The following is a 12,121-nucleotide window of genomic DNA, read 5'->3' on the forward strand; positions in this document are numbered from 1 at the left end:
GTGTGTGTGTGTGTGTGTGTTCATAAGTGTTCCATAAGTGTTTCAGCTGCAGCTCTTCTGTGATGTATGTGTTTCTGGGGGTGGGGTGGACCCCAAGGGGGGAATTTTTGAAATGTCTTTTTAAGGACATGCAGCCCTTTGTTTGGGGTTCTTCCCTGCTCACCTGTGTGTGAGGAAGGTACCCTGTTGCAACAGAACAATAAAGATCAAACTTACTAGATGCTTTGCTTCTAATTATTCTCTGGTTGGCCTCTGTTTTTTACTCCTACCAATGGAGAACCTGCAAAGGACTTTACAGGGGCTCTTGGGTACCCCATAAGGGAATAAGGGCAGATTTTTTCTTGTAACAACCTCTACTCTTTTATCCTTAGAACAATCGTAAGGTGGGTTAGGCTGAGGGATTAGGTCATGGCTACCCCCCAGCTCCTATTTGCAGGCCTGGCACAACCGCAAGAGCACTTCACCCCTTTCCCAAAACATTTCATACACCGTAAAACTTTCACAAGTTGTGCTCACTGTGACTCTACAGGTTTTTCTGTTTCCAAAGAAAGGGAAGCTAGTAGGGAACTGGCAGCGCTTGGCTTGGGGTTTAGTACAAAAAAGAAAGGCAACACAGTTGCACACCAACAGCTATATTTATTAGAAGAGATCCCATCTACAAGAAATAGTGAAAAAACTACAGCAAAAATGTGCTGGTAGGAACAGGGCGTAAGAAGTGGTCGCCATCCCTCCACCCCCTCCCAGCCCAAGAAATGGAGGGGGCAGTCAAGCATTCAGAAGCAGAGATCCCAAAACACTGACCTGACCTGATGGATCATGAGCCTCCCCCTGCAAATCGGTGCCCTTTTCTCCTCAGACTTATGGTTAAGAAAACTCCAGGCTAGTCCTACATGGCTCTTAGAAAGCAAAGGACACTGTCTTCATAAAGGAAAGCAAGGTAGGCAGGCACAGGCCAAAGTAATGTTAATTGTGTGGCAATCACTTGGTGGCCTGAATGTGTAGAATTGCTGGTATTTTTCACCATGATAGGGAGTCACCACAGATGATTACTTCCAAGTGCCCCAGGCAAATTCCCACACAAAAAGAGCCAAGCTAGGTGGCCATTCATGGTGCCCTATACTAGCTCTCCCAAGGTGTGTGAATTCACCCCAAGTTTTACTCAATATAGCCAGACAAAAATATAGTCAGGCCTTTCAGGCAGGTAAACGGCTCAGCTGTAGCAGAAGACTGGTTCCAACAGGCCCAGGCCTCGCTGATTCAGTCCTTCATCCTACCCAACCTTACACAGCTAAGATGGGATGCATCATTCCAGAAGACTCATTGTGGCCCCTAAGCAAAGTGACCATTTTGGAGGGCAGAAAAGTCCTGCGGTCAGAAAGGGAAGTTGACATCCAGTGGGGCACAGACTGATAGGTACCTCTTTTCCCACTCTTTCCTGCCTTGTGCCCTACATTTTCCAGACACCCAAAGCATTTCCCATCAAGGTGCCCCCACCCCAGCCCCAAGCTACATCCCCTCCCCTGCATTCCTAGCTAGGGAACATGAAAGCCTTGATCCTCCCAAGCTCCAAGGCAGCCTGTGAGGGGCACTGCTTCAACGCCAGAGGTTCAGGCCAGTCTTTGCAGTTAGAGGACACAGGAAGAGGCCAACCCCAGCATGAGCAGCGGGAGCGGTGGGCAGCAAGTCCAAAGGGGGCCAACTGTGGAGCAGGATGGGTGCAAACTGTGAGGTTGGCTGCCACGCAGGTGGTGGGTTGACTGCAGTGTGGACAAAGCAAGGGGCTGGTGGGGGCTGGTGGCGGATAAGGTAACACATTAAGGACGCTGCCCCACAGGTAGAGTGCTGTAGCCATTACACCATTGCTTCCTGGCTGCTGCCGCTGTTGCTGCTTCTCTCCTTGAATGGTTCTGTTCTCTGCTCCTGTGCATGGAGAGCTGTTAGGTAGCACTAAGCCATGATCCAGATGCTGGACTGAAGAAGGAAGAGGCAGGTATGCAGCTAGAGCATCCCTTGTGCTGGCAAACTCAGTAGGACTGGACCTTTTCACATGTATAGTGTGATGAACCACTGCAGTAGAAGCAAGGAGAGCAGCAACACCTGTTAGGTACATCACACCTAGAAGGCAAGCCAGCTGTGAAAAGAGATGACAAATGTCAGTATGCACCATGCCTTCTGCCCCACCTGGAATAATCCACCTGAGATCACGTATAGAAAAGCTCAAGGAGATTCCTGTGAGATCCATTCAAAGGCCCACCCAGCCTAGTGTCCCACTTTCCCACAGCAGCAACCAGATATACACTGGTAAGAACACTGCCCTGAACACTGTTCTTTTCAAAGGCAGAGGTTTGGTTTACCTAGCACATAGGAGGGTACAAGAATATGTTTTCATCCAGATTCCATCATTTGGTGAGACCAGATTGGCTGAACCTTTTTTAAAATAAAAAATAGTAGCACCCTGATTGTGGAATCTCAACCCTGGGAAGACTGGCACACCTGTTTGCTTTTTCTATTCAATGAATACGTTAAAAACTTTGATTCACTGATGTTCTAGGCTAGATGAATAAATGCTGCTAGCTCTGTTGCTTATCTTCTGGATTTTTATATCTGCTGTTGTTAGCCACGTTATGGTTGGTTTAGTTGTTTTGTATGTCTCCAGTAGATTTTTTGTTTGAGCTACTTAAAGGGCCTATATTGAAAAGCAGCCTAGAATAGAAAGGGTAAATTTGTTATCAACTAATTATCAGCCAACAGTATAACACTGCACAGAGGCATATCCGATCCTATCTAGTAAGTCTCTGTCTGTCTGTCCTCTCTCTCACACACACATGCACAAACCCCATGCCCTGACATCGAGAGTCTATTCATTTCCAGCATCACGGCACCCACATAGGATAGCTGCTCTCTGTTCCCCGACCCCCATCCCATTCAGTAAGCTGGGCCGAGCCTGCCCTGCCTTACCTTTGCCACCTGCTGGTAGAAATGCCCCAGTGCCTGCTGCCACAGTGTTTGCTCCATTAAGACACACAGGTCAGTGTAAGTGAACCAGCCACGCCAGATGCCCTGCCTCTCAGCCACACTGCAGGAAAGGAAATAAAGTTCTTGTCTCAATAACATATCATCATAGACCTTGTAATCTGGCAGCATTCTGCACCATGAACAGGAAGCGTTTCCCTGTTAACAACTCACACAGATGCCCATTACTGCTATCCCCTATGCTGCAAAGCCACATAAAGATGACAGCAAGCAGGATGATATGTTTGATAGCCCACTGCCCTGCAGCAGAGGTAGCTAAATGTGTTGTGTTCCAGAAGCTGCTCAATTCCAAACTCCCATGAGCCCTTGCCAGTAATCAGGGACTGTGGGACCCTTCCTGCTCTGGGGAACATTGTTCACATTAATGAAGCCAATCCAGGTATTTGAGAGGCATGTGGAAAGTTACTCTGAGGCCATGTTCAGCCTATTCATAATGGACAGCAGCAACTGCATATACCCAGAGAGAACAGAGAACCCGAAAGACTCCTTCTATGCCAGCTGCAGAAGGACAATGTCATCCTGAAAAAGCAAAAGTACTTACCATCCCTCCAGCCAGCTGAGCATTTCAAAAAGCTCCTTGGGATCAGTATAGAGGCTCCAATCCTATAGAAAGTAACAGGAATTATTAAACCAGGGAGCTAGAATTCTCTTTCTATGCACTCACTTGCAAGGTAACAAATCTTACTTGAATGATGCATGGAACACGCAATTACCCTATTGGTAGGGCAGATCCCTCTACAAGAAGATTAGGAGTGGGAAGGGTCAGAGAAGCCATATCACCACGCTACCCCTATCTAAAAGGAAGAAGCTTCCCAAGAAAAGTTGTTGGGGTAAGTTCACCCCTCTGAATATTTTTTTCACTCAGCCCCCCTGCCCCAATTTGGCAACATTTCTACAACAGTGGCAATACTCAATGCCCACCCTGGTCAAGTGACAGAAATATTCAGGCACCAGGTTAAAACCAGTATTTGCTACAAAAATTGTTTTAATGGATGGTTTTGAACTGGTGTAACTGCATTTTAAATAGTACTGATCGTTTCATCACTGCTCTCTCTTATTGATTGTACTAGTAAATTTAGATTGCTATTATTTTGACATTTGAAAGAGTTTTATGACTTAATTGTTTAATGAATTTATCGTTGTGAACCATACTGTAGGCTGCTAAGAAAAGCAGTATATAAATTATAACCAACATGCTCTCACACCCTTCTAAACACAGTGACTGATCTACATTCTGCTGAACTTCAGCTGAAAATTCCCCAGCAGCCCTCCCTTCCTGACATGGTACATGTAGCAGACTTACAATGGCACTGAGGAAATTCATCTCCAGTGTGTTCATGGTCTGTACGTCTACTTTGCCTGCGGCACCCCATTCATCATTGAAGACCTCCTCCTCTTCTCCTTCATCATATAAGTATTTGCTGGCAACCATCTGAAAGCAACAGGAGAGACACCAAGAGAGTGGCACAAGGTGAAATTTCAATGGCGGTGGAACAGATACCCCCGCTTTCCTACTGGAATCAGTTGCCCCATTTAAGGATGGAGGAAAATCCCATCCTCAACTTACCAAGATTCCCGGGTAATAAGGAGAGAGGGATCTGTACAGCCCATAGTCTGTACAGCCAGTGTGAAGAATTCAACACTCTCAGTTTTTAACAGGTTAGACCAGGCACCCCCAACCTTCGGCCCTCCAGATGTTTTAGACTACAATTCCCATCATCCCTGACCACTGGTCCTGTTAGCTAGGGATCATGGGAGTTGTGGGTCAAAACATCTGGAGAGCTGCAGGTTGGGGATGCCTGGGCTAGACAGACAAGGAGCCAGCCATTCAAAAAAGGCAAATATCTGAAGTTTGGTGGGAAGGGGCCTATGGCAGGAAGACCTCTGACTTGTAATCAAAAAGAAAAAGACAGAAGTCAAATTATGGAGGAGCAGGGAAGTTACATTGAAGTTTATGGCCCAGGGGAAAGAGAAGAAAACTGTTTCCATTTACACAGGACCAGCTTATTCAAAGAACTTTGTATAAATTTCCCATGATAATATCAAATGGGAACCAGCACCTCAGAGATTAGCAGCTTGCTTAAAAGCCACCCCATAAATTCAGGGCCATGGCAAAAAAAAAAAATCAAATAGTATTTCATGAGCAGCATTCTTAGCAATTACATCACAGCACCTTCAAGATGGGGATCCACAGGCTCCTGTAGTTGTATTGTAAGGAATGGAAGGCAAGCAAATGTTCTGAGGAGCTGGAGGTTCAAAATGGATATGGCAGCTGCATCGCCAAGAAAGATAGGGACCCTTTTCCAGCATTGAAAGTGTATGCTCCTTGTGGCTGAGGTCTTTGGGCCAAACAATCTCTTACTACTTAACCATTGCTTTCCCTGCTCTAAACCAACCCAGGCACCCACCATAGAGATCAAGAAGAGGTCAGAGGAGGAGATCTGCTGTAGATATTCAGGATTGCGATGCCGAAGCCTCTCAATGTAAACCAGGGCCAACATCAGGGAGCAGGGGGAGATGCAAGCCTCCCTAGGATGAAAGGTTAAGAGACAACAGCTCAAGCACTCTATCATAATTTCATCTGTAAAGCAGATCACCACCTATACCCCATAAACTTTTGGAGCTTGAAAATCCCACCTTACAGAAATCAAGACACTGCCCTTTCTTGGGGCCACTCTAGTTGTACAAACAAACCATCCTTAAACATCCATATGTCAAATGTACTGCAAGTTGGATACTGCACAATCCCAACATCTTTATCTGCAGTCAAACTCCACACAGATTCACAAAAGATGAAACACAGCTAAGGAGGCTTGGAAGTATTAATGAGAATGGATCAACTAAGTACCATCAAGGTGCTGCAGGCATCGAAAATTCATGTTTGCCTTTGCAAGGGCTTTGCAAGGACACAGATCCTCCCCACAACCAGGGAAAAACCTCTTAGGCTTATATCCACCCCAGCTCATTTTTCTATGAGCTCTCACTGAAGAGGCCACAGGCTGCTTTCTAATTGTCCTCAAATAGCATTCAATTTATTTCGTGAAGAAATTAGTACTTCATCAAAAACTCCTCCACAACCACTCTAGGCAACTTCTTCCCACCTATTACTGTTCCCATAATGGGAGGGTGTTTCCTAACTTAAGGCTTCCCTCTGCCCCTCCCAACTGGTTTTTTTTAATAGAAAAGCTGATTTTGTACAAAGTTATTATTATGTTTACATAACTTTATATTTCAATAATGCATATGCTGCCTTTTATGAGAATGATCCTCAAAGCAGCAGGGATGCAATTGCACAAATTGAAACATTATTTAAAAAACAACCCTACCACCCCCAGCTCATAGCCCACAGAACAGGAAACAACTCTGTATGGGCAACAAAGAAACAGAAAATCATTCTTAGCCTTACCGGGAGACGTGTGATACATATTTTTTCTGGAGCCTGCGAATCGGGCTGGGAGCAGCCTTCTGGAGCAATTCAACAGCAATATCTAGGAAGGAGAAAACAGCAGGGCTCAACTCAGTGCACAGAACCCCTTGTCCCCAAGTTATTGTCATACTCTATAGTTTAGCACCATCTCTTTTTCAGCAGACAAGACCTGCTTCCCTCTGTAGCCAACCTGGCAAAGAAAGGTGCTTGCAAATGGAAAACATGGGATAAAAACTGGAGTCTTACCGGGGGATGGGATCAATTTAATCTCCAAAGATGCAACATTCATTTGCAAAATCATTTTTTAAAGCAAGGTTATGTCAACAAGAATATGACAGCTGGGTAGAAAGACTAGACCACTTGCCCTGGTTTCTCCCAGATCTGAACACACCTATCTGGAACTGTATTTAAGTATACAGTTGTCCTATTTGTCCTTGATGTTATTTGTCCCTGATAGCATTTGTGTCATGGCCCATGTGTCTTTTCTTGCAACTTGACAAGATCAACCATATATGCATTCATTCCAGCAATTCAAGGCCAACTTTGGACTTCCGCCTCTGAAATACTTGTCTCTTAGCAACCACAAGGAATCTACTGAATCAGTCACTCAGAAGTTCATGCTGTATGTTAGTATCCATTATTCCCATCCTACCCATACATACACAAACAAATAATAAAATCACAAGCCACAGTTGCAAGATAGTTTGAAGGCGGGGGGAAAACCTCTGGTAGCTCATACTAGAGATTAAAATGGGAAGAAATCATTGTATACCACTCTGGATATCTTACTAGAAGAGCAGAGTATATGTGAACATTCATCAAATGGAGGATGGGATATTTTAAAAAGTACAAGAAGCCTACAGCAATTATAGAGGTGTTTAGGAACCAGAGGCCTATGGCAACCTGTCGCTCTTCAGTTGTTGCTGGACTACAAGTTTCAGTATCCCTGATCCTTGTCCATGCTGGCCACCACTCCCCGCCTTTCAGGGCACTTTTATATAAAGTGCTTGTTCTTAGCTATGAAGTATTCACACATATTTGTTCTCTCACAGACAGCAGTTCTCTGGCACATGACTCAACATTCCACCACTTCAATGCTCTGGGATGTTTAATTGGGCAACAATGCAGACAAATGAACAAAGCAGGAAATGAAGTAATTAACCATATTAGAGCCAAGCAGAATTATGGCAGAATAACACATTATAGCAACCAAACTTGGGGGTGGGGAAACGAGCAGTGCTGTTCCAGATTATGTGGAAGAGAAAAAGAGGGGAGCAAGGGGAGAAGAGAGATCTCAGCTCTGATAAACTTCTACCACAATCAATCAAAATGCCAAAAAGCACAGATAGGAAAAGAATACAGTCAAATTCTTAATGATTTCCTCCAGCTTGTACCCAATTAAATTGAATGTCGTTTGTACCGAGGGTGGTAAGGAGGTGGTGGTGTGGAGTGGAAAGTAAGGGAGCTTTTCACCCTTATCCCCTCCCCTTAAGACCCCTTTCAAAGCCAAACTCACCGGCAACTGGACTTGAGAGGTTATCAAGGGCACTTTCTTTATCCCAACCATAGTAAAGTCTCTTGCGTACCCGATCACTCAGCTGCTGGTGCCTGGGAAGAAACTGAGAGAAAACTGGCAAATGAGAGTGTGGTGCTGTGAACCTCCACCTTTCTCCCCAACCCAAGTCACACACAACACCTCAGTCTCATAATTCAATGCATAAGGGTATAATTAGCATCTGTAGGAGAAAACACTGTAATTATAAATATCTACCAACAAGCTTCCATTTTAGGCAGGGCAACCTAGCCATACATGCTAACCACTGAGCTACAGCAAAAAGGCATACCGTAAGAATCCGTTAAAAATCTCCAGGAAAGGAGATTCCAAAAACTCCATCCTATTTATTCCACCAGGTGCCCCCCTCTCTTTCTATTCCTACAAATCTGCACTGTTGCCCCCAGATTGCTTTACACTCAACAACTATGCTCAACAGTTATCCTTCAATACAGTATTTGTTTATTCAGGTTATAGGCTAGCCAAACTCATTCCAAAAAAGAAGGAAAAAAAACCTTACCAAAGTTGAAAGTCCAACCTTCATACCACCCTATCTTGCTTAAATAGCAAGAAGCTGAAAACCCCAGTTTTCCCAGTTAGAATTGCCTAGCCCCCTCAATCTTCCCTTATACAGTAATTTGTTTTAAATAAAAGAACTTCTGAAATTATTTGAATGCTTTTCACATCCTTCCTTAAAGTTGTGGCCAAACTGTATAGTACCGAGTGACATTTACATCTTTATATACATTCACTTTATAGGGTCAGAAACTCAGCAATATGGTTGGGACTTACTGGGGAAGCACCAACATTACCCTTGTTAAAAGGGCCACACTATAGTGGCACAGTCCACATGCTCAGAATAGAAGACTTACAGGCCTGCTTAATGTGGAAAGGGATTTTTTTTATTATTAAAAAGGAGGCTGGAAATACACCTCAGGGTGGACAATACAAGCTTGGATGGTCTGGAGAGAAGTATCCCCTGACTCTGAGGCCATATATCGTGTACATGGGAGAAAACAACAAGGAGGAAGAAGACAGCAAAGGTTTTTCTAGACTACTACACATCCTCTTTTATTCCTGTAAAAGTTGCTCCCTCCAGACTTCTATGCTCCCAGGTCTGTACTTGAATAGCATCTCTCAGCTCTGGGAATTTTTTGTTCTTACCAGTTATTGTGGAGGATTTGCATCAACCAATACCAATTGTTATGTGCAGTGCTCTTTTTTCTTTAAAAAAATGTTTAGGGGTACTCTCTTTTTGACTCAAGGAAATCACCATTTTATAGTTCAAATCGGGAAAAATAAACACAGTAAATGGACAAAAGTACAAAGATTCACAAAATGTTTAGGGGTATGCGTACCCCTGCATCCCCCCCAGAAAAAAGCACTGGTTATGTGGAAGCAAAACACAGTGGGGGGGGAATCCCATTGAGGTTACAGGACTGAATGAGTGCCTGCTCTTTTCCTTTCCTTCTCCTCTTTTCTCAGTGTTCCCCAGCCAAATGCAAGTTCAGTGGTAAAACCTATCACATCTCTCTGATCTTATTCTAGTGTGCATTATTACTTGAACTATTGAAATAGTTGGCTGGATGAAAGGCCAAGCCCAGCACACATACAAGTGTCCCAAACTGATCATTCTGTACAGCAACAGTAAAAGGATGACTGTAAAGTGACATTGACTTCCAAAAGAGCCTACCACTTCTTTTGAAGTGAGCACTGACTCTGCCCCAAACCAGCCTCCAAAGAGCTCTTCCTAACAATGTCTACTCAGAGGCAGTTTCTGTTGAATTTAATTAGGCTTGCTGCTAGGTACAGGTAAATGGGATTAGGACTGTAGTGCTACCACACTTAAATCTAGTGGATCAGAGATTTCTTCATCTAGTTCCTCCAGCACACAAGTGTGTAGTTTATCTGTTCACATTATTGACAGTGCTCCTTTCACCGACAAAAATATTACACCGACAAAAAAAACTACAGCACACAAGTGTGTAGTTTATCTGTTCACATTATTGACAGTGCTCCTTTCACCGACAAAAATATTACAGTTTTACCAAGAAAGCATAAAGCTGAGCACTGAGCAACTTGCTTTTCTTTATATTTTATGTCAACAACCAATCAACAGGCTCATGTACTGCCTGAAAACACCAAACCCTATGAAGCTCATGCTTGCCACACACAAAAGTACTATTTCTAACATTCTTCACCAGTTCTTTTTTGTGCTGTTGTCTCATGCCTTTTCTTTACAGCCCTCCTTAATGATATTCTTCCTTTTGTCTTCTGGTTCTGTTTTCAGGATTTCCAAACACTCCTAAATTACCCCTTGATTTCTCATGCATCCCCAAACCTGCAACCCCAGAGTAAATAGAGGGAGGAAACCACAGGTCCTGAAGTGCCTTTTACAGCACTTGGGTGCACCTTAATAAGTTTTGAAGTACAGTAATGATCAGAATGGATTTTCCTTCACCCTTTTAACCAAGTTAAGCAAGTCTGCATCTAATACTGCCAGGGAAGCCTGGCCCAAGCTTACTTTGAAGAAAGATTGGATAAAGTTGAGCAAATAAAGAATTAGCATGTTGTCATTTACAATACCAGTATGGCCCCTTTGGCATACCAATGTGCACCCTTCTAGGTGATCAGTCTGGACAGACTTTAAAGTTCCGTAATCCTGTTATTAACAAACAGCCATAGATTGCACCACCAAGTAAGTAACAAGGGATGGGGAATCTGTGGCCCTCCAGCTGCTGCTGGGACTACAACTACCATAATTTCTGAATATTAGCATACCGGCTAAAGCTGATGAGAGTTGCAGTCCCAACAACATCTGGAGGTAAACAATGTGCTGAAAGACAGGAAAAGACGGACCCCTTAAGATTGCTTACGCATATGCCATATCTACACTGAAGTAATAAATCCCAAGTTCCCACCGAGCCTGGGAGTAAACTGGGATGACAGCCCGCGCTTACAGAGGTGCAGCAAAGCCCATTTATGGTGCCTTGAAGCTCAAGGCAACGGAGGGAAGGAACTGCCACAGAATGGCACCCGGTGGGCGTGGCCACCCAGAAAGCAAAATACAGAAGTCCTTCGCACCCGCCAAAGGAGAATGACAGACACCTCGCTGGCGGGCGGGGGAGGGGGGTCCCAATCAGCTGGGGAAGGCGTGTGCGGGGGGTGGGTGGAGTGCGGTTCAATCAGGCAGCAGCAGCTCACCGTGAACTCCTGGAAGCCGCTCAGGGAGAAAGCGCCCTCCTCGTCTAAAAGCAGCTCGTTCAGATCCATCCCGCCGCGCGTGAAAAGGGGCGTCAAGCGAGGCTGCCTCCTTGCTGCTGCCCCCGTTGGTAGGTAGGCAGGTGCCCGGGTGGGAGCTGCCCAGAGAGCAAGACACCTCCTCCGTGGATAGCACCGCAAAAGGAAGAAGAAAGAGCTCGGCGCAGCCTTCCTCTTCCTGGGGCGGGAGAGAAGAGAGGGAGGGAAGGAGGCGGGCTTTTCTGCGGCCTCCGCTTCTAATAAGCCGAGCGCGAGGGAGGGCAAAAGGGTTGCTTTCAGGATGAGTCACCGCGCGTGTGGCGCCTTCATCATCCCTCCGTCCGGTCCTGCCAACTCAGGTCTCAAGCAGCCGAGATGGACGTCTCTGGCGGCAAGGGAAGCGGGACTTGGCTTTTTTCTTTGCAGGGTGGGGATCCGCCTGCTGCAACCCAGCAACCCCTCAAACAGAACCGGAGGGATGGAAGTTTGACGGAAAATAGAAGTACTGGTTGTGCATATGCGACACTCGATTTCTCATCGTCATAGCTGTCAACTCCCCCCCCCCCTTTTTTTAAGGGAAATTCCCTTATTCTGAATAGGATTCCTCGCAAGAAAAGGGAAAAGTTGACAGCTATGCTCATCGTTGATATACTGGCCGCGAATAAGTGAATTGACTCCGTTTCAAAGCTTTGCGTCAGTCACATTGGTAATCAAGGGGTGAACACATCTATACGAATTAGTCCTTTGAGCGAGCGTGTCGAGAGGATGGATCCTGGCACATCACGATGTTATTTTTTCCCTACAGTACACCTGTAATAAGAGAGTATTTCTTGTTTAGGCAAGCAAGCCAACCCAGACATGTAACTTTA

At 45.0% G+C, this 12,121-nt stretch overlaps 1 protein-coding gene across 1 annotated transcript; it reads right to left on the reverse strand.

Moving 5' to 3' along the window:
* Positions 1 to 616: 616 nt before the first annotated feature.
* On the reverse strand, positions 617 to 11,464 carry CNPPD1 (cyclin Pas1/PHO80 domain containing 1). Its single transcript, XM_033160828.1, has 8 exons — positions 11,217 to 11,464; positions 7,977 to 8,079; positions 6,440 to 6,521; positions 5,442 to 5,562; positions 4,337 to 4,465; positions 3,575 to 3,636; positions 2,959 to 3,076; positions 617 to 2,131 (listed from the first exon to the last, which is right to left on the reverse strand). Exons 1-8 carry the CDS (start codon positions 11,283 to 11,285, stop codon positions 1,529 to 1,531), a joined length of 1,287 nt encoding a protein of 428 aa, XP_033016719.1. The 5' UTR covers positions 11,286 to 11,464; the 3' UTR covers positions 617 to 1,528.
* Between the last annotated feature and the right edge of the window lie 657 nt (positions 11,465 to 12,121).

The sequence above is a fragment of the Lacerta agilis genome, chromosome 1 (assembly GCF_009819535.1).
Source record: "Lacerta agilis isolate rLacAgi1 chromosome 1, rLacAgi1.pri, whole genome shotgun sequence".
Classification (NCBI taxonomy): domain Eukaryota; kingdom Metazoa; phylum Chordata; class Lepidosauria; order Squamata; family Lacertidae; genus Lacerta; species Lacerta agilis.

What these genes read in the sequence shown, in the direction of transcription:
- CNPPD1 (XM_033160828.1), bottom strand. Translation starts at nt 11,285, where the DNA reads ATGGATCTGAACGAGCTGCTTTTAGACGAGGAGGGCGCTTTCTCCCTG. An exon ending in TATGTATCACACGTCTCCCG is followed by an intron (nt 5,563 to 6,439) that starts GTAAGGCTAAGA and finishes CTTTCATCCTAG; the next exon opens with GGAGGCTTGCATCTCCCCCT. An exon ending in TGAATTTCCTCAGTGCCATT is followed by an intron (nt 3,637 to 4,336) that starts GTAAGTCTGCTA and finishes TACTTTCTATAG; the next exon opens with GATTGGAGCCTCTATACTGA.